Source organism: Varanus komodoensis, unplaced genomic scaffold (genome assembly GCF_004798865.1).
Source record: "Varanus komodoensis strain SLA01 unplaced genomic scaffold, ASM479886v1 scaffold10, whole genome shotgun sequence".
In the NCBI taxonomy this organism is placed as follows: Eukaryota; Metazoa; Chordata; class Lepidosauria; order Squamata; family Varanidae; genus Varanus; species Varanus komodoensis.
The window spans coordinates 115,847-136,818 of record NW_025335269.1 but is presented as its reverse complement, the minus strand read 5'-3'; the positions used below and the strand labels follow the sequence as shown (position 1 = coordinate 136,818).

Sequence of the window (20,972 nt, the reverse complement as noted above, 5' to 3'; positions counted from 1 at the left end):
TCCAATAGGTCGATATGTCTGTCTTGCCCCGTTCGTTACGTCTATACTCGAGCCTTCCAGGAAGAGCATCTTACCTTTTCTTGCAAAGATGGTTTATTCCGAAAAAATGGGCGAAGTAGAGGGGCGGCCTACGCATGCGTAATAAATGAAACCTGGGCGATCAGCCGCGGCTGGCACGCAGCAGTGCTTTTTCTCTGGACGTTTCTGCTGGTTCATCCCTTCGCTCCTGTTCTCCGTGCCACGTGAGCATTTATTGGCGTAAATCTGCATGTATGAACGTTTGAAGTGGGCCTTCTAGTCCGTAAGCGGAAGGCATTTGAAATGAAAACTATGATTGGAGGTGGCTGCACTTGAACATGGAGGGCCCTGAGAATCCTGGTCTCCTGGGTCAGGATCTGGTGCCCTGCAGAAATTTTAGATTCACCTCCCATCAGTCGTTGCCAGCACGGCCAGTGGCCAGGAGTGCTGGGAGTTGTAATCCCAAGCACGGGGGCCTTCCAGCTGGAGAAGGCTAAATGCCCCATTCTTACCGACAGGGTAAGACAGGTTCAGATTACAGGAGCTCGCATGGTCCTGTTTTAATGGGGCGGTTGTATCTTCGAGCAGCGCTAGGAAATCTCTGGCCCCTGAGTGTAGTTGCGCCGCTTGCCACAGGGTTCCTCATGATGGTAGCCCAGGCTACCTCGCTTGCCCCTCTCTCCTCTCATTGGTGCATGCGGGAGAGAGAGTGACATACAGTACACAAGTGTCGAGGCAAACAAAAATTGATTTAAAAACCTTTTAAAACACCAAAAATATTTAAATATTTTTAAAACAATGAACAACCCCAATACTACTAAGTTTGTTGCTTAGAGTTATAATTGCATTTCATCATAAACAAATGAATTTAATAGAACTTCTATCTCATGAAAATTGTTCGGTTCAAACTAACTACCAGCTCTTGCCTTTTGCTTATCATGTACTCTGAATTTCAATTTCTTTAGCTATAGTCACAGGTTTGATGCAAACATTTAGTATAGGTTGTTAGAGTCTGCGTTACTGTGATGTGTGAATCCAGTCATGTCACCACAAACAACTCAGAAAGCAAGACTGTTTTATTGTTTGGTTGTGAACTCTGGGTTATTTAAACTATGGATTGTTTTGTGCAAGCACAGAATCATAGTTGTTTTACCAGCCTACAGAGGTGGCAGCAAGTGAATGGAGGGGGGGGAAGTCCCACTGCTCTGTATGCCAGGACTGCAGCATCGTAATGCATTTGGGATACAGGGTGAGAACAAATGGAGAATGGAGAAAACAAGCTATCCAGGAATTGTGAAAACAAATCCTCTGACAGGCAGATCCCTGGGTAAGGCAGCAAACCGAATAATAGGTTGGTATTAATGCAGAAAAAGACAGTGATGCTAGGGAAAGCCAAAGGCAGAAGGAGAAAGGAAAAGCCAAATAGGAAATGGCTTGATTCCTTGAAGGAATCCGCAGCCTTGAGTTTACCACAGCTGAGCAAGGGTGTCAAGGACAGGACATTTTGAAGGCCACTTGCTTATACAGCTTCCATAAGTCAAGCTGCCATTTTAATTACACAGCATCCTAGTTTTATTGCTAGTTTTACTTGTTAGTTTTAAACTGTTATGGGAGTTCCTGGGAAGTGAGTGCGAGCCCCATTGGGGTGGTTATGGGCAAGGAAAGATAGGGCATTGGGGGTTTAACATGTCATTACAGAAAGAGGAGGGACAGATGGTTAGTATCTGTTCTCTCTTCTGGTTTCTCCTCCAGCCAGAACGTCCCCGGTAGTGTCATCAACCAGCCCTCAGGTTTGGTGCTGCTGCTGTTGAATGCCAGGTCGGTCCAAATTAAGTCTCATCCATGACTTAATCATGTACTACGGAGACCTGTGTGGGAGTAGTGGGGGGGGGGGAGTGTCGCTCACTCAGCTGTGCCTGCCTGGGTATCTGGTACAGCCCAACCCCACCTTGAGGGAAGGGGGCATGGCCCTAATTAAATGAGATTCAAACTCCCTTGCAGGGCTTCTGGTCCCTTTGAGACTGGGCCTGGAGTGTTTGTACCTGGTGCTGGGTGATTGAGACAGATTAGGGATTCTGTTGGTGTACCGTGCACCCTTCTGCCCAGCAGATTCTCTGCCTGAGCTGACAGAGATCGTTTCAGACCTGGTGTTGAGGACCCTCAGGATGTTGGTCCTGGGGGACTTCATTATCCACGCTGAGACTGCTCTGTCTGGGTCAGCTCAGACTTCATGGCTGCCATGACAGCCATGGGGCTGTCTCGACATGTCACTGGCCCAATGCATGAAAGAAACCACATTCTAGACCTGGCGCCGTCGTTATTTGTTTTTCAGCGCCAGGTGAAGACCTTTTTATTTAAACGTCATTTTAATTGTTAACAATATTTGCTTATTTATCTGGCCAGGGTGACTTCTTTTATATTGTTATTTATTTTATATTGTTAATTTTATATTGTTATTTTTGTATTTTATTGTATTTTATTGTGTTGTAAGCCGCCCAAAGGCTTCGGCAAGGGGCGGCATAGAAATGTTTTAATAAATAAATAAAATAAATAGGGGAGGAAGATGGTGATCTGGAAGAGAGGGATTTGACTCTAACCCCTTTGTCATGGTCAGATCACTTCCTTGTGAGGTTTGAACTCAGGGCCAGTTTCTCTCTCTAATAGGGGACCCTATTAAAATGGTCTGCCCCCAGTGTCTTATGGATCCAGATGGATTGTTGAGGACTCTGAGGGATTTTCTGGTTGATAAGGCTGGTGCTTCTGTCGATGCCCTGGTTGATTTGTGGAATGAGGAAATGACCAGGGCAACTGAAATGATTGCTTCTAAGTATCCTCTCCTGTCATGCAGAGCCCACTCATCGCCATGGTATATGCCTGAGCTGCAGGCAATGAAGCAGGCTGGGAGACAACTAGAGCATAGGTGGAAGAAATCCAAGGATGAATCTGACCGAGCACATCTTAGAACTCCTTATCGAGCCTATGCTGTGGCGGTGAGGGCAGTGAAGAAGGAATTCTTCTCCCATTGCATCCTCACAGTGCTGTCCAGCTGAGCTTTTCTGGGTGGTGTACGGCCTATTACATTCTGACCCTAAAAAGGATTCTATTGCACCATCAGTGGCTCGCTGTGACGACTTTGTCCAACACTTTAGGGATAAAATTGCTCAGATTCACCACAAGCTGGACTCCACAGTTGATATAGTTCTGGAGCAGGGACTCAGTCCAGACAAGATGGAGGTCCTGTTGGTTCAGCCTTCCAGTTAAGTGATTTTAGCCCTGTCCTGGTCAGGACTGCACTCCCCATAAAGGACAGGGTTTGCATTTTGGGAGTTCTCCTCGACCCAGAGCTGTCTCTGGAGTCTCAGGTAACAACAATGGTGAGGAGTGGTTTCCTTCAGCTTCAACTGATCCACCAACTGCATCCTTACCTGAATGAGCACTGCCTCGCAATAGTGACCCATGCTCAGGTAACTTCCCGATTGGATTACTGCAACACGCTCTACACTGGGGCTGTCCTTGAAGATGGTCCCGATAGTTCAGTCGGTTCACGATAGAGCTGCCAGGATGTTAACAGGGACCAGCATGTGCTCATATATATTGCTAGTCATCTATCGGTTACACTGGCTGCCAGTTGAAGTCCAGCCCAATTTAAGGTGCTGGCGATGACCTACAAAGTCCTAAACTGATTGGGTCCAGGATACCTGCAGGAATGCCTTCTTTCTTATTAGCCCTCCCTCCCCTTGAGATCTGAGGGCAGAGGTCCTGCTCTGGGAGCTCTCCTTGAAGGAGATTAGGAGGGTGGCTACCCAGAGGAGGACCTTCTCTGTGGTGGCATCCTGACTATGGAATACACTTCCCAGGGAGGTTCATATGGCACTGATGCTATTTTCTTTTCAGTGTCAGCTGGAAACCTTTTTATTTTCCCATCATTTTAATGTTCAGATGATTTTAACTGGGGTTTTATTATCCTAAGTCACAGGATGCTGTGCTGTTTTGTTTTATCTTATTTGTTTTTTCATCATCCTGAGACACTTGTGGTGGACTGGTTAGAAAAGCTTTTAATAAATAATAAATGAATAAGTCGCAGCAGAATTATAGGTGAAGTAGACTGTAGAGTGGATCAGATTATTGTTACATACTCATGTAATGACAAAGTGCAACCAACCAAGACAGAGTTGGTTAAGCAAAAAGATGATATAGCAAACTACAAAAATGTATGCCTTTATACTAGTAATAATAATCAGATTTTAACCTTAAAGAGTATGTTAAAAATACTAAGTCAATTTCTAAACTGAACCAATGCCGAAATTGTTCCTAGTCGCGAAGTTGTGTCCAACCCATCGTGACCCCATGGACAACACTCCTCCAGGCCTTCCTATCCTCCACCATCCCATGGAGTCCACTTAAGCTCATGCCGACTGCTTCAGTGACTCCATCTAGTCACCTCATTCTCTGCTGTCCCCTGCTTCTTTTGCCATCAATTGTTCCCAGCATTAGACTCTTCTCCAGTGAGTCCTTCCTTCTTATTAGGTGGCCAAAGTATTTGAGTTTCATCTTCAGTATCAGGCCTTCTATGAGTAAAGAGCAGTCAGGGTTGATCTCCTCTAGGACTGACCGGTTTGATCTCCTAGCAGTCCAAGGGACTCACAGGAGTCTTCTCCAGCACCACAATTCAAAGACCTCAATTCTTTGGCGTTCAGCCTTCCTTATGGTCCAACTTTCACAGCCATACATTGCAACTGGGAAAACCACAGCCTTGGCTATACGCACTTTTGTTGGCAGGGTGATGTCTCTGCTGTTTAGTATGCTGTCTAGATTTGACATAGCTTTCCTCCCCAGGAGCAAGCATCTTTTAAATTTTGGCTGCAGTTCCCATCTGTGGTGATCTTGGAGCCCAGGAAAATAAAATCTGTCACTACCTCCATTTCTTCCCCATCTATTTGCCAGGAAGTGAGATGACCAGATGCCATGATCTTAGTTTTCTTAATGTTGAGTTTCAAGCCAACTTTTGTACTCTCCTCCTCCACACGCATCAAGAGGCTCTTTAGTTCCTCTTCACTTTCTGCCATGAGAGTGGTATCATCTGCATATCTGAGGTTGTTGATATTTCTCCCAGCAATCTTAATTCCAACTGGTGATTCATCAAGCCCCACCTTTTTCATGATGTGCTCTGCATATAAGTTAAATAGGCAGGGCGACAGTATACAGCCTTGCCAAACTCCTTTCTCAATTTTGAACCAGTGGTTCCATGTCCAGTTCTCACTGTTGCTTCCTGACCCGCATATAGGTTTGTCAAGAGACAAATAAGATGGTCTGGTACTCCCATCTCTTTAGGAAATTCCACAATTTTTTGTGATCCACACAATCAAAGACTTTAGCATAGTGAATGAAGCAGAAGTAGATGTTTTTCTGGAATTCCCTAGCTTTCTTCATGATCCAGCGTATGTTGGCAATTTGATCTCTAGTTCCTCTGCCTCTTCAAAATCTTGCCTGCAGTTCTGGTAGTTCTCGGTCCACTTAGTGCTGGAGCCTAGCTTGTAGGATTTTGAGCATAACTTTGGTAGCATGTGAAATGAGTGCAATGGTGCGGTAGTTTGAACATTCTTTGGCATTGCCCTTCTTTGGGATTGGAATGTAAACTGACCTTTTCCAATCCTGTGACCACTGTTGAGTTTTTCAAATTTGCTGGCATATTTAGTGTAGCACTTTTATTGCATCGTCTTTTAGGATTTTGAATAGCTCAGCTGGAATATTGTTGCCTCCATTAGCTTTGTTGTTGCTCAGACTTCCTAAGGCCCATTTGACTTCACATTCCAGGATGTCTGGCTTGAGGTCAGTGACCACTCCATCGTAGTTATCAGGGACATTAAGCTCTTTCTTGTATAGTTTTTCTGTGAAATCTTGCCACCTCTTCTTAATCATATCTGCCTCTGTTAGGTCCCTGTCATTTTGGTCATGCCCATCTTTGTATGAAACATTCCCTTCTTATCTCCAATTTTCTTGAAGAGATCTCTGGTCCTCCCTATTCTATTGTTTTCTTCTGTTTCTTTGCACTGTTCATTTAAGAAGGCTTTCTTATCTCTTCCAGCTATTCTGAGGAATTCTGCATTCAATTGGGTGTATCTTTCTCTTTCTCTCGTGCCTTTCACTTCCCTTTTTTCCTCAGCTATTTGTAAAGCTTCCTCAGACAGCCATTTTGCTTTCTTGCATTTCTTTTTCTTTGGAATGGTTTTAGGTGCTACCTCTTGTACAATGATGCAAACTTCCGTCCATAGTTCTTCAGGCACTCTGTCTATCACATCTAATTCCTTAAATCTATCTGTCACTTCTACTGTATATTCATCAGGGGTATGATTTAGGTCATACCTGATTGCCCTTGTGCTTTTCCCTACTTTCTTTGATTTAACCCTAAATTTTGCAACAAGAAGCTGATGATCTGAGCCACAGTCAGCTCCTGGTCTTGCTTTTACTGACTGTATAGAGCTTCTACATCTTTGGCTGCAGAGCACATAGTCAATCTGATTTCTGTGTTGACCGTCTGGTGATGTCCATGTGTAGAGTCGTCTCTTGGGTTGTTGGAAAAGAGTGTTTGCTATCACCATTGTATTCTCTTGACAAAATTCTACCAGCCTGAGCCCTGCTTCATTTTGTACTCCAAGGCCAAACTTGCCTGTTATTTCGGTTATCTTTTGGCTTCCTACTTTAGCATTCCAATCCCCCATGATGATAAGGACATCATTTTTGGTGTTAATTCTAGAAGGTGTTGTAGGGCTTCATAGAACCTGTCAGCTTCAGCCTCTTCAGCATCAGTGGTTGGGTATAGACTTGGACTACTGTGATGTTGAATGATTTTCCTTGGATTCGAACTGAGATCATTCTGTCATTTTGGAGATTGTATCCCAGTACTGCTTTTCCTACTCTTTTATTGACTATGAAGGCTACTCCATTTCTTCTGAGGGATTCTTGCCCACAGTAGTATACCTGATGGTCATCTGAATTAAATTCCCCCATTCCTGTCAATTTTAGTTCACTGATTCCTAAGATGTTGATGTTCAGTCTTGTCATCTCTTGTTTGACCACATCCAGCTTGCCTTGATTCATGGATCTTACATTCCAGGTTCCTATGGAGTATAGATCTTTGCAGCATCGGATTTTCCTTTCACTACCAGATACATCGGCAACTGCATGTCCTTTTGGCTTTGACCCATTCGCTTCATTCTTTCTTGCGCTACTAGTACTAGCCCTCCGCTCTTCCCCAGTAGCATATTGGACACCTTCCGACCTGAGGGGCTCATCTTCTGGCATCATACCTTTTTGCCTTTTGGTACTGTCCATGGGGTTTTCATGGCAAAGATATTGGAGTGGGTTGCCATTTCCTTCTCCAGTGGATCACATTTTGTCAGAGCTCTGCTATGACCTGTCCGTCTTGGGTGGCTCTGCATGTCATAGCTCATAGCTTCATTGAGCTATGCAAGCCCCTTCGCCATGACAAGGCAGTGATCCATGGAGGGGAATGCCAAACTACATTGGGTTAAAAGAAGCTTTTCTGTAGAAATTAGAACCTATCTGTTCATTTTTCAAATATTAATGTTTATATGCCAAATATAGCCATTTCATTTTCATGTGATGAAAAAAACCTGCTCTAGACTTCCCCATAAATAGCAGACCTTGAGTTTTTCTGAGAGCAAGCCTGGGCAAAATGAATTAAAGTGAATCTATCCTGCCTCTCTCTGAGTTTTCTGTATCTGCTTCCATATGCCTTTATGTGTCTGTGCCAAGAAACATCCCATTTCTAGGTTATCCTCACTGATAAAGCCAAACATGTGGGAACCACCCAGGTTATCCCACCATTGAAATTCCACATTGATGACGATTAGTAGCTATAACAATGTATAGACTTTTCCCAGCTGTAATTTATCTTAAAAGCCAGTGTAGTGTACTCTCCGACACAAATCTTACTGGGTTCCCTGAAAGGAAAAGGAAAAAGGCAGGATTTAGATATAATAAAAAAAATTCTAATTTCACTGCTATCATAAAATATGAATTCTTATTTGCCAGTTACTTTTATTCACTTGGAGCAGCTACCCTTATATCCCTGGCAGCCAGCCAGCACCTTTGTGCCAGTCAGTGCATTTTGGGGTAGAAGTCTCACTGCCACCAGGGTATACTAATGGATCAGTAGATTTGAAGATAATTTCTATAAGTCAGTCTGAGCCCATATTGATTCCATGCTCCAGGATAAAAACACAGGAACTTCACAGACAGGTAACCTCTTTTACAGAAATAACAAGCAACAAAATGGCCATTTATCAGCCAAAGGATTGCCAGCTTAACATTTGTATATTTTTTCTAGCCCTGACCAAAGTTAATGATAAGTAATTGTTTCAAAACAAAGCACATGGATGATTATATAACCCTGGTAACCATGCTAGTTTGTCCTCTGGCCTAGCGGTGCTGTTGCTCAATGCACATTATTGGTTGGCACATAATAAAATCTTATTGATTCACAATTTAATCGTGGAGGAGGGTGCCGAACTGGCCTGTATCACTGAGTCCTGGGAGGGGGGGTTTACTCTCTCCCAGCTATGCCCACCTGGGTACTTGGTATAGCACCAACATCACCTGGAGGGCTGGGGAGGGAGGTTGCTGTGGTTCAAGGGATTCTATCCCTCTCTCTAGGCTTCCTGTCAACTTGGGTCCCGGCCTTTCCCTGGTGCTGGTTGATTGAGACAGATTAGGGATTCTGTTGGTTTACCACCTGCCCTGCTACCCAGCAGGCTCCCTGCCTTTGCTGACAGAGGTCATCTCGGGCCTGGTGTTTAGGACCCCTAGGATGTTGGACTTGGGTGACCTCAACTTCCATGCTGAGGCTGCCTTATCCAGGGCGGCTCAATACTTGAGGCTGTCTTAACATGTCATTGGCCCAACACATCTGAAGGGACACACTCTGGACCTGGTTTTCTCAACTTGGCAGGAAGATGGTAATCTGATGGTTGGGGGTTTGGAAACTACCCCTTTGTCATGGTCAGATCACCTCTCGAGGTTTGAACTTTCAGCTTCCTCTTCCTTCTGGTGAAGGACCCATTAATTTGGTCTGCCCTCAAAGTCTACAGGTTCCAAATGGCTTTGGGTTGTTTTCTGGCTGGTGTGGTAAGTACTCCTATAGAAGCCCAAGTCTCTGTGGAATCTGGAGATGATCTGGGCAGTTGACATAAGCCCAGCCTGCTCCTTGGCATACATCTGAGGTGAGGGCAATGAAGTAGGAGAGAAGACAGTAGAGTGTAAGTAGAGGAAAACTCTGGCCAAATCCAACCCAACACACCATAATGCTCACTATCGAGCCTATTCCGTGGCAGTGAAGGTGGCTAAGAGACACTTTTATTCCAATTGCATCCAGCAGAGCTGTTCCAGGTGGTTTGGAGCCTTCTACACTGGCCCCAAAAGCGATATTATTGAACCCTCAGCAGCCCACTGTGACGAATTTGCATGACACTTTGAGGGCAAAATTGCTCATATTTGATCCAACTTGGACACCACAGTTGTTCCAGATCCATCAGCAGAGATGTCTAGCACACCATCTGATCTGGTTTTCTTGGATCAATTTCATTTACTGTGCCCTGATGATGTGGACATGGTGCTTGGACAAGTCTGGCTTACCACTTGCCCATTTGACCCTTGCCTATCATGTCTTATTGGGAGATTGAGGAAGGGGGTCTGCACCTGGGTCCAGGAAGCTATTAATGCCTCTTTGAGAGAGGGAGTGGTGCCGGCCCCTTTAAAGGTGGCTGTTATAACACCATTACTAAGGAAGCTGGGCCTGGACCTGGGCAATGCAAATAATTTTAGATCAATAGTCAATATCCCAATCTTGGGCAAGGTGATTGAAACATAGAAACAGAACGACTCGGAAGGGGTCTCCCGGGCCATCTAGTCTGACCCCCAGCTCCTGCTGGCTCCGCTCACGACTTGCCCACCATGTGCATGTCCAGCCTATCTTTGAACACCCTCACCGAAGGGGCCTCAACGACCTCTCGTGGAAGCCCATTCCATACTCTTGGGGTCCTAATTGTCAGGAAGTACTTCCTGGTATCTAAATGGAACCTTGGTTCCCTGAGCTTTGCTCCATTGGAGCGTGTCCTGCCTTCCTCTGCAGGGGAGAACAGGTCTCTACCCACCTCCGTGTGACATCCCCTCACACATCTGTATATCGCCAACATATCCCCTCTGAGTCTCCTCTTCTCCAGGTTAAAGAGACCCGTTTACCTCAGTCTTGCCTCATACAGCATGCCCTGCAAACCAGCCACCAACCTTGTGGCCCTACGCTGCACTGACTCTGGCCTAGCTATATCCTTTTTGTAATGAGGGGCCCAAAAATGGACACAATATTCCAGTTGCAGGTGCAGCAGAGTGGTAGTAATATCTCTCTCGATCTAGAAGCCACACTTCTGGCTATGCAACTAAGGGTGGTGTTCGCCCTCTTGACCACCACATCACACTGCTGACTCATGTTCAGCCTGCAGTCAACCAGTACCCTGAGGTCCCTTTCACAAGTGCTGCTCTCCAGCTACTTGTCCCCTAACCTGTACTTATGACACCTATTCCTATGCCCCAAGTGCAAGACCTTGCACTTATCTGCATTGAATGCTATCCTGTTGTCTCCTGGCCAGTTCCATAGTCTGTCCAGATCCTTTTGGATCTGGAATACCTGCTCCTCAGTTGTGGCCACTGCTCCAGTTTTAGTATCATCTGCAAATTTGATCAGCAGACTGTTCACCCCTTCTTCCATGTCATTGATGAAAAGATTAACCAGGATCGGCCCCAGGACAGAGCCCTGGGGGACCCCGCTTGCCACTGGCCGCCATCCCGATGATTCCCCACTAATGGTTACCCTCTGCTTTCGGTCAGTCAACCATGCCCTAATCCATTGGACAGTGCTTTGGTGTATCCCAAAACTCCTCAGTTTCTCCACCAGGATATCATGGGGCACTTTGTCAAAGGCCTTGCTGAAATCCAGGTAAACCACATCCACTGCATCCCCTCCATCTAGCCATCTCGAAACCTTGTCATAGAATTCCACAAGGTTTGTCTGGCAGGACCTGTTTTTGTGGAAGCTGTGTTGTGTGGCTGCCAGCCTCCCTTCCCTATCTAGCATCACTAGATCTCTCTCTATTATGAGCCTTTCTATTGTTTTTCGTACAATGGATGTAAGGCTAACTGGTCTGTAACTCCCCATGTCCCTCTACTACCCTTTTTGAAAATTGGGATCACTGATGCCACCCTCCAGTCCTCTGGAACTTCACCCATTCTCCACATGGCCTCAAAAATGGAGGCCAGCAGGCATGAGAGAACCCCTGCCAACTCTCTTAATTAAATTGAGTGGGTGGTGGGCCAGCAGCTCCAGGCACTTTTGGAGGAAACTGATTATCTAGACCTATTTCAATCAGGTTTTTGGCCTGGGTTTGGTATGGAGACTGCCTTGGTTGCCCTGTGGGATGACCTTTACTGGGGGAGAGACGGGAATGTGACTGTGTTGCTTCTCCTGGATCTTTTGGTGGCTTTCGATACCATCAACCATGGTATCGTTCTGGAACAGCCAGCTGGGTTGGAGGTAGGTGGCAAAGCTTCGTGACAGTTCCTGTCCTACCTGCCTGACCAGTCCCAGATGGTGGTGCTGGAGGATTGTCACTCTGTGCCATGACGTTTGCATCATGCAGTTCTGCAGGGCTCAATTTTGTCCCCCATTCTTTTTAACATCTACATGAAACTGCTGGTTGAAATCATCCAGAGGTGTGAGCTGAGGTGCTGCACTTTCTCATCTGAACCAGGTGGTGAGGCAGTAGCTGTCCTGAACCAGTGTCTGAACTTGGTAATAGGCTGGATGAAGGCTAATAAACTGAGACTGAATCCAGATAAGACAGGGGGATCCTGTTGGTAGGTACTCCCCACTCCAATTAGGGAATTTTCAGCAGACCCTAACTAGGGTTGCACTCCCCCTAAAGGAGAAGGTTTGTAGCTTAGTGGTGTTCCTGGACTCCAAGTTCTCCCTGGTTTTCCAGGGGTACTTGCTAGCCAGGAGTGCCTGCTGTCAGCTTTGGCTGATTTCTCAGCTGCATTCTTACTTGGATGAGCAGAGCCTTGCCACAGTAACCCATGTACTGGTAACCTGCCACCTGGATTACTGCAGTCTGCTCTATGTGGGACTACCATTGAAAATGGTCTGGAGATCACAACTAATACAACTAATACATTTTATCCTCACAAGAACTCTATGAGGTAAGCTAGACTAAGCAACATAACATCCACAATAATATATAAATAATGATAATAAAACATAATACAAGAATTAAACCAATCACAGAATGCCAATGACCATATATATAGAGATAAAGCTAATATAAAATCCAGTGACATTACTTAACAATTAAAAAGCTGGGAAAATAAAAAGGTTTTGACCTGGTGCTGAAATGTATAAGCAGTCTAAATTTTTCCAAGTAAAAATTTATTTTTAAATTACTGCAGGTGCAGTTCTTTGTCTGTTTAGACACAATTCCCAGTTCTTCCACGAGCTGGCTGGGGCACACTGGCAGAGGATTTTTTTTATGTCTAAAGATGAATGGGATTCTGCCCTAAGCTAGTATTATAGTGTCACAAAATAAGAATGTCATTGAATGTGTTTATATATGTGTGTCCACCTTCCCCCCACCCCAAACAGGGACTAAAATGTGTGTTTGTTATTTTAGTCTAGGATGGCATTGATCAAGAGGCTTTTCCATTTGTCTTCTGAGTGATCAAATTTGCTTGCTTGCCAGCTAAAGACAAATTGAATGTAAGCATTGATTCTGTTCTTTCTTGTGCCTTGTCATTAATGATTATTTAACCTGTTACCCTGAATATTCAGAAGTATTTAATATATGTAGACCAGCCTTCCCCAGTGTTATACCCTTCAGTTGTTCTAGATTAAAACTTCTAGCATTTCTTTAGTATTGGCCATGCTGATTTGGATTTAAGAGTTCAATCATCTGAAGGGAGCCAGGGGAGAATGATGTAAAATATACGCTTCTATTTGAACTTAGGAGAAGAGCTGCCTAACCATTCTTCTGTATCTGGGGTGGGCAATCTCTTTTATCCCATGGGTCAAATTCAGTTTTAAAGAATCTCTCAGAGATTGCACTCCCGCAATGGATACAGCCAGAAACACCTATATATAATGCAGGTTCAAGCTCTTACTTTCAGTAACTAACCCATAGGTGAGGTATTTCAGCCTTTGAGAATGGGGTGAGATGGCCTGCACAAAATTTGGGAATCCATCAAGTGATTGGTGGTTGGGGGAGAGTAGTGAAGCCATCTGGGGACCTCAGTCCTGAGGTTTCCAGCTCTGTTCTATATAATGCTTCATGTTTTAAAAGCTGAAAGTAATGGGGTATGTATTAGAGAGCATGCTTTTTTTTTCATCCCTGAGAATAACCCTCTCTCCTAGGCACTCCAGTGTTATGCCTATTGCCATGATAATTCTCACGGGGATGTTTAAGAAAAGGTATCTGTATGGCTGGGTTTTGCATAACTGAGTAAAAATATAAAGGAAAAGGGAACAAAAGAAAGGAAGACTAGAGTAGAGTTTCACTGCTAGGAGAGGAATAACCAGTGGAGACAAAGGGCAGAGGTCTACAAGGCAGCAGACGGAAGGCAGGGAGCCCGGGGAAAGGCAGGTGGACAAAGCCAACCCCGGAACAGAATTCTGAGGCTGGCCTCATGCTTTTGCTCACTTATTCCTCACTCCATGGACATATTTCCATACATTCTCAATATCTGGTGGGCATAGAGCTGGTTCTTTAGAGAACTGTAGTAGTGGTGTGGGGCTTTGCAGGTAAAAAGTTGCCAGTGTATTTTGCAACCAGATATCAGGTAATTAAAAGCTCATTTTCTCTAATTTTAGGGTTTATCCATGAATAATTTAAATGATCCTCCAAACTGGAACATCCAACCTAATGAAAGGAATGAAGGAGGCCATGGAAGCAAATGGAATTATGCTTTGTTGGTTCCAATGGTGGGCTTGGCTGCCTTCCGTAAGTTACACTCAATAGAATTATTTTTTTCTTACCTTGCAATTTATGGGCTGCATACTTTGGTAGCTGTCAGCTTAGACTGGAATTTAGCAAGACTCTTAATTAATAATGAATTAAGACTAATTAATATATTATGATATAATCTTTCATCAGATTAGTCTAGCTCATCAGATCAATTGATATACCAACATGTAGACAAATAGCATGAACTCAGAGATGTCACAAAACCCACTGTTTTTCCTTGGAATGCTTTGACACAGTTGCCTCTCTCGAATGTAGTCAAGCAAGTTGCTGTTGGAATGGGCCTGACTTAAACAAGGCCAGTGTACATAAAGAAACTGTATTATATGCAGGTATTGTGGTGCTGGAGAAGACTCCTGCAAGTCCCTTGGACTGCAAGGAGATCAAACCAGTCAGTCTTAGAGGAGATCAACCCTGACTGCTCTTTAGAAGGCCAGATACTGAAGATGAAACTCAAATACTTTGGCCCCCTAAGGAAGGACTCACTGGAGAAGAGCCTAATGCTGGGAACAACAGAGGGCAAAAGAAGAAGGGGACGGCAGTGAATGAGGTGGCTAGATGGAGTCATTGAAGCAGTAGGTGTGAGCTTAAGTCATGGGTCCTCAAACTACAGCCCGGGGGCCGGATCCGGCCCGCCATGCCCATTTGGACCTGCCGTGCACGCGTGCGCTGCCGCCCCCCACAACCCGTGCATGGGGAGGCAGTGGTTTGCTCACTTGGAGAAAACAATCTCCAAGTGAGCAAGCCGCTGCCTCATGTGCCCACCCTCACCTCGCCTTGCCTCCTCAACGTGAGCCCCATCCCTGCTTCAGTGCGCGTTCCTCCACCCCCACTCGGGCCCACGCACAGCACCAGCACTACCTTTCCGCCCCACGGCCAGCACCGGCACATTTCAACTGGCCCCCTGGTTAAAAAGTTTGAGGACCCCTGGCTTAAGTGGACTCTAGGGGATGGTGGAGGACAGGAAGGCCTGGAGGGATGTTGTCCATGGGGTTGCGATGGGTCAGACACGACTTCACGATTAGCAACAACAACAACAACATACTTATATCAAAAGCTTGATGGGCTTGTGTTTGGTTATTTATAGCATATGTGAGAACCAGTGTCAGTTATGGATAAATGATTTTGCTCCTAAACCATGTACTTCTCCTTTTGTGATAATTTGGCTTTATTTCCACAACAAGGCAACCCACTCTGCAAATTTGCTACATAGTGTAGGCTGTTCATAGAATAACCCACAGAGCATCCAAAAGATGATGGGGTTCACTGTAGGTTGCCCCTTACATCTCCTCCTGCCAATATTTCAGGAGGCTTGGCAGCTGAAGGTTTTGCAACTGCTGTGGCTCTCCCCTTTTCGGGAGGGGGGGGTCACTTTTTACAATCTCTAAAGTGATAACCCCTCCAAAGTGCCCATCACCAATTCATCACCATTTGAGAGCTTTTTGGTGCCAGAAATGTGTGCAAATGTTTTTGTTTTGTGGTGGGTTTGTTTTGTTTTGCCTTGTTTGGTAATTCTGATTTCCCTAAATGTGAAGCCATCCTGGTCAACATTCCAATAAATGCCTACTGTTTAAGCAGGTACCATCCATGTACATTGACAAAACCAGACTTCACATTCATGACTTTCACTTGTCAACTATATCAAATAGGAAGCTGTCGAGGAAAGCTGTAAAAAGAACTTTGCTCGTGTTGTGCAACCACATCGCATCTTTTACACTGAGATTCTGTAGGTTTTAGGTTTGGACTTAATAGTTCTGTGTGTTTTCCACCTTTGCAGTGCTTTTCTGAAATTCAGTATGCTCAGGAAAAGGGAAAAGTGCAGTCCACCTTTTTTATGGAAGCAGTAAGGATTTTTTTTTCAAACATGTTTTTTGCTAGGGGTAAACAAGGTTTTGCGACAGACATACACAGATTTCATGGTTTGGCCACTAGGTGGAGGAGATGTCCCTGGCACTGACCCTGGCAAGCTTGCTTGCTGCTTCCCCTGGATCCACAGTGAGATCAGTTTCCTAGATTTAGATGACACAACAATTAGTCATGAACCCAGGTACCTTTAGAACAAGCCATGGATTGGCATGGTGGCTTGTCGCTGAGAAACAAGTCACCATGTAAGAAATATTTTGGGTTTGCATGACACAACAACCCAGGTAATCAGTTACAGTGGTACCTCAGCTCACGAATGCCTTGGTTCATGAACAAATTGGGTCACCAACAAAAATTTCATTAAAATTTTGATGTGGGTCGTGAACTCTGCATTGGGTGGTGACCAAGATCACAGCCATTCCTCCCCCCCCCCCCATGCAGTGGAGAGATGGCCACGATTGCAGTTGCTTTTGTGCAGGGAAGGCATGCGTGATCACAGGCACGCTTCTGCAGGAAAGATGGGCGCAATCTTGGCCATCTCCCCCGCGGCTGTGCTGTGCTGCACCCGTCTTTCCTGCAGCAGCATACCCGTGATCATGCACATCTTTCCTACATGAATGGAACTGCTATCGGGGCCATTTCCCCCCGGGGGGGGGGGGGGTGGGGAGATGGCTGCGATCACAGTTGCTTTCATGCAGGGAAGGCATGCGTTATCAGAGGCGCTCTCCTGCAGGAAAGACAGGCACAATCTCGGCCATTCCCCCGGCCACCAGAACGATCGCAGCCATCACCCCACCCCACTCCCTAGTGGTGAGATGGCTGCAATCGTGCTGGGGGCAGGGGGGAGATGGCCAAGATCGCACCCATCTCTTCCTCCCCCAGTGCGCCCGTCTCTCCCCACCCCCCCCAGCGCGCTGGGATTATGGGTGCGTGCCGAGATGATGGGCGCATGCAGGGATGACAGGTGCGATCTCGGTTGTGCTAGGGGTGGTGGGGAGATGGCCGCGCTTGTGCTCGGGGTCGGGGAGGGGAGATGGCCTTGATCTTTGTTGTTGTCACTTTGCTTCAGATTTTTCTGATTTAAAAAATGGTTACAGAACGGATTAACCTTATTTACATTGAACCTTATGGGGAAATTTAACTTGGCTCACGACCAATTTGGGTCACGACCAGAGTCCTGGAACAGATTAAGTTCATGAGCCAAGGTACCATTGTACTTGCAATGAATTGTCATGTCATTATTCTGTATTTCAAAGGTAGTAATTCTAGCTTTTAGAGCTATATCTTAAATAAACTCTAATCACTATCACAATTTTTATGTAAGGAGGATATGTTAAAGTAGTGGCTCAAATGCAAGTAACACTATAGTTAATTTCACACATCCAAGGGCGGTGGGGGAGGAGGGTGCTTTTGCGACCAGCAGCTCTTCATGGCATCTAGCAAAGCAGTTTTGAACATGACTTATGCCTCTAAAGCTATGTGTGCTTATCCTTTAAAGGGCAAACCTAAGGTGGGTTTTTAAAAATCCCTTCCAAGTATTTATATATTAGAATCTCTATTTCAGAAAAAAGTGGTTCCCCTTATTACTTTGGCCCTTTGTATTGGTTGGCAGCTAATTGTTAACAAGGACCATATTTGGTATCTAGTAGGAGCAAGGTTCATTTGTTCAAGCAATAGACTTATTTGCTTGCAGTAGATGATAATAGCAAAGAACCACTGCTGTTCTCACAGGGGTTTGAGCATAGTTTACTCACCAAACTACAGATGTGTGTGTGCATTTGAGTTTGAGGGTGAGGCACAGTCCTGAAAGTCTCAACATAGAATTTACTTGTATCAATCATGATGGAGATTTGCAGATTAATTTTATACACTTGTGTGTTCCAGGTTGGATCTGGTCCAGAGAGTCTCAGAAAGAAATAGAAAAGGAGAGAAAAAAATTCTATAGGAAACTCCTGTTAGTACAAAAAGAACTTGAATCTAAGTATCATGACATAATCACAGAAAACCGGCGTACTGTTGCTCACTTAGAGCTTGAGATGGAAAAGGCACGGAACAGAACAGAAAGCTTTCGCAAAGCCCTCATCTCTCAGACTCATAAACTGGTAGAAGAAAGAAAAACTCTGGAACAAGAACGTACTAAATTAGAACAAGAAAAACAGATTATGCAATACTCTGGAGCTGCCAGTGCTTTGTATCAGAGTTGCTTGGAGAAGGAAGAGCAATGGCAGAATCAAGCTACTACTTTACTAAAAGAGTTTGAGGGTGCCCTTACAGAAAGGCAGAACATCTACTGCAGTCTCCTGCTCCCAAGACAGCAGCGACTAGAAATAGAGAAAACGTTGCTAGTTAGAGCAGCGACTGATCCAGTTGCTTTGGACTTGGGAATGGAGACTGGCTTAAGAGATATTTTTAAGTATGATACTTCTTGCAGTAATTGGTTAAACACCAATAAACGTCAAAATGGAAAACTGATGTGGCTCTACCTTAGATACTGGGAATTATCTGTTGAGCTCAACAAATTCAAGAGGGTAGAGAAAGTCATCCTGGGGAAAAGTAGAAACTAAAAGCAACAGCCATCCATACATTACACATATTAGGTATGGTTGTATGTGCCAGGCTGTATATCACTAATTTTAGCTTTCCCACGACATTTCTATGGGTCATCTGATAAGCTGGTACCTCCCTGATGCCTCTTCCTTTGACTGACCAAATGTGTAGCCTAATTGAGTGATACCCATAATTGTGTTATGTATTCAGTGGGGCTTATTCCGAAGTAAGTAGATTTTAGAACTGAAACCTTGGTTAGCCTTCTGGAGTTAAAGGAGATGCCTTCAACTTCTGGCACTTGCATGGCAACCTTTTTGTGCAAGAAATCAGGTTATACTACTTGGAAGCAACTGTTCATGAGTTCTTCCCATTCTCAGCCTGGGAGTTTTTTAAGGTTGAGGAAATGCTACTTCCAGTTGTTAATGTGCATGATCAAGATCTCAAATTAACCAGCTTTGCAGTCTGGGCTAGGTTAGTGCAGGCTATCTGCTCAGAGCTATGTCAATTCAGTGATTCAGTAGAAACAGAAACGGATGGATGGCTAATTGAAAAAAGTGATGCATGAAACACTCAATCAGGGTTTAGTGTGGGCCAGTTCAGCACCCATGAACTGACTTGCAGTACTAGCACACAGTTGTGGCATATAGGAAGCAATAAACAGGAAGACAGTGCCTCTGAGCAAGGACAGAGTGTCTCTGCATGAATTATGTTTCTAATGCCACTATTGAAAATGTTTCAGTTTTGGATTCTGGTTCTATAAATAGTATTTTGCTTAAAGCTCATTATCTGATGTATTGCTATACTTGTCTCTACCGGCATATGTAAGTTGTTAGGGTTTTTTGCAGGACTGGTGAACAGAAGACAAATTGAGGGAAACCCACAAAGACCGAAAAAGTTGTTTTGGAGCTTTCTTCCCATCAGCCCTCAAAACTGCATTAATATTGCCATTGCAGATAGTTAATATAAAGAATATAAAGAAGAAATCAGATAATGTGCTTAAGAGCAGATAAAATAATTTCTATCTTATAGTTATTTGTTCCCTTTCCATGAAGACCCTTCAAGCAACCTGCATTGCTGTCTTTTAAAAAGCCAAGCATATGTACTAGCATATGCAAAGGAATTAATTTTATTCTATACTATTGAGAGTATTTGTACTATGGAATATAGCATACAAATTCTGTTTGTTGGAAAAGGAAGCATATTAGTGCATTCCACATAGAAAATCACAAAGAGCTTGCCTGTAATCAATATTTAGTCTTAACTTAGTTTCTGCCACTAATACAGGATGGTTTGTATGCTGATACTTAAGCATGTCATCTCACTTATTGTCATATTTTCTAATTATTTTTATATTACACTAAAAAGTAGAACAATGTTAGTGAAAATAAAGGCTGGGAACCTTCAAAGAGCACTTTGAGATTTGGGGTACAATCTTGTATGATTTTTTTCCTTCAAATACAGAGAACTCCCCAGATGTAACTACTGGCTGTGACATGCTGGAAGTTGTAGGACTTTAAAATCTCTAAACATGCATAGGTTTGAACCCTAGAAGTCTACATTTCCTACTGACTTTGAGTGACTTGCCGTTAGCTTCAGATCATGATCACATCCTTCAAAGGGTTGCCTCAGTTGCCAAAAGGTTTAAGAAAGGTCTTTTTACAATGATGCTTGCTGTAGTTAAATTATTAACTCGAAAATGCTACCAGATTTTTTAAAATGCAAAGGTATTCGGTTTTGTCCTGCTTGACTCATACATACTATGTGTGTGATAAATTGCAGCTAATAGAAGCTTCCAGGAGTTTCATGTTCTCTAGTGTATGAGCAGTTTTAAAACTTTAGGCCTAGACTTGAGCTGCCCTTGGCTTTGGCACTTCTCCATCCTAGAATTTCATTGTTGGCTTTGTTCAGTCACATTACCCATAATATGCTTGATTCTTGATGTCAAGTGCCTTCTGAATGAATATGTAATAAGATTGTGGAGAAAAATGCCTGTCCTTTAAAAAAAAATCCCCCTGTCCTATGAAATACAATTGCCATGGCAGAGCATCCTTTATTTATTTATTTATAAAATTTGTATGCCATCCAATTACTTGCATCTCTGGACGGCTTACAGCATAGGTAATTTGACAACCCACTCTGGCTGCAAGTTAATAAAATGCAACAAAAATTCAATATTAAAACATATTAAAATATTGATTAAATAAGGTCTTAACCTGGTGCCGAAAAACATATAATGACGGCACCCGGCAGACCTCTCTGGGGAGCGCATTCCATAGTCAGGGTGTCACTGCAGAGAAGGCCCTCCTCCGGGTACTCTGTCTCCTAATATCTTTCACAGAGGGTTCCTGGAGGAGGGCTTCTGTCACTGAACTTGGGGGCGGGAGGGCAAATAGGGAAAAAGGTGTTCCTTTAGGTATCATGGTCCCAAGCCGTTTAGGGCTTTATAGGTAATAACCAGCACCT

At 44.2% G+C, this 20,972-nt stretch overlaps 1 protein-coding gene across 4 annotated transcripts; it reads left to right on the top strand.

Annotated features, from left to right (window-relative positions):
• The first annotated feature begins 85 nt into the window (after positions 1-85).
• On the top strand, positions 86-19,920 carry CCDC127 (coiled-coil domain containing 127). Of its 4 annotated transcripts, XM_044452164.1 has the most exons (5): positions 86-242; positions 1,771-1,836; positions 12,756-12,841; positions 13,949-14,078; positions 17,847-19,920. In XM_044452164.1, the coding sequence occupies exons 4-5, from the start codon at positions 13,958-13,960 to the stop codon at positions 18,524-18,526; spliced, it is 801 nt and encodes a 266-aa protein (XP_044308099.1). In that variant the 5' UTR covers positions 86-242; positions 1,771-1,836; positions 12,756-12,841; positions 13,949-13,957; the 3' UTR covers positions 18,527-19,920. The 4 variants fall into 4 exon arrangements, with proteins under 4 accessions (XP_044308099.1, XP_044308092.1, XP_044308119.1 ...); XM_044452157.1 differs by lacking the exon at positions 1,771-1,836 and having other exon boundaries at positions 87-242; XM_044452184.1 differs by lacking the exons at positions 86-242; positions 1,771-1,836 and adding an exon at positions 263-537.
• Positions 19,921-20,972: the final 1,052 nt, after the last annotated feature.

Coding starts and splice junctions, on each gene's coding strand:
- CCDC127 (XM_044452164.1), top strand. CDS start 13,958: ATGAATAATTTAAATGATCCTCCAAACTGGAACATCCAACCTAATGAA. Junction 14,079..17,846: donor GGTGGGCTTGGCTGCCTTCC/GTAAGTTACACT, acceptor TGTGTGTTCCAG/GTTGGATCTGGTCCAGAGAG.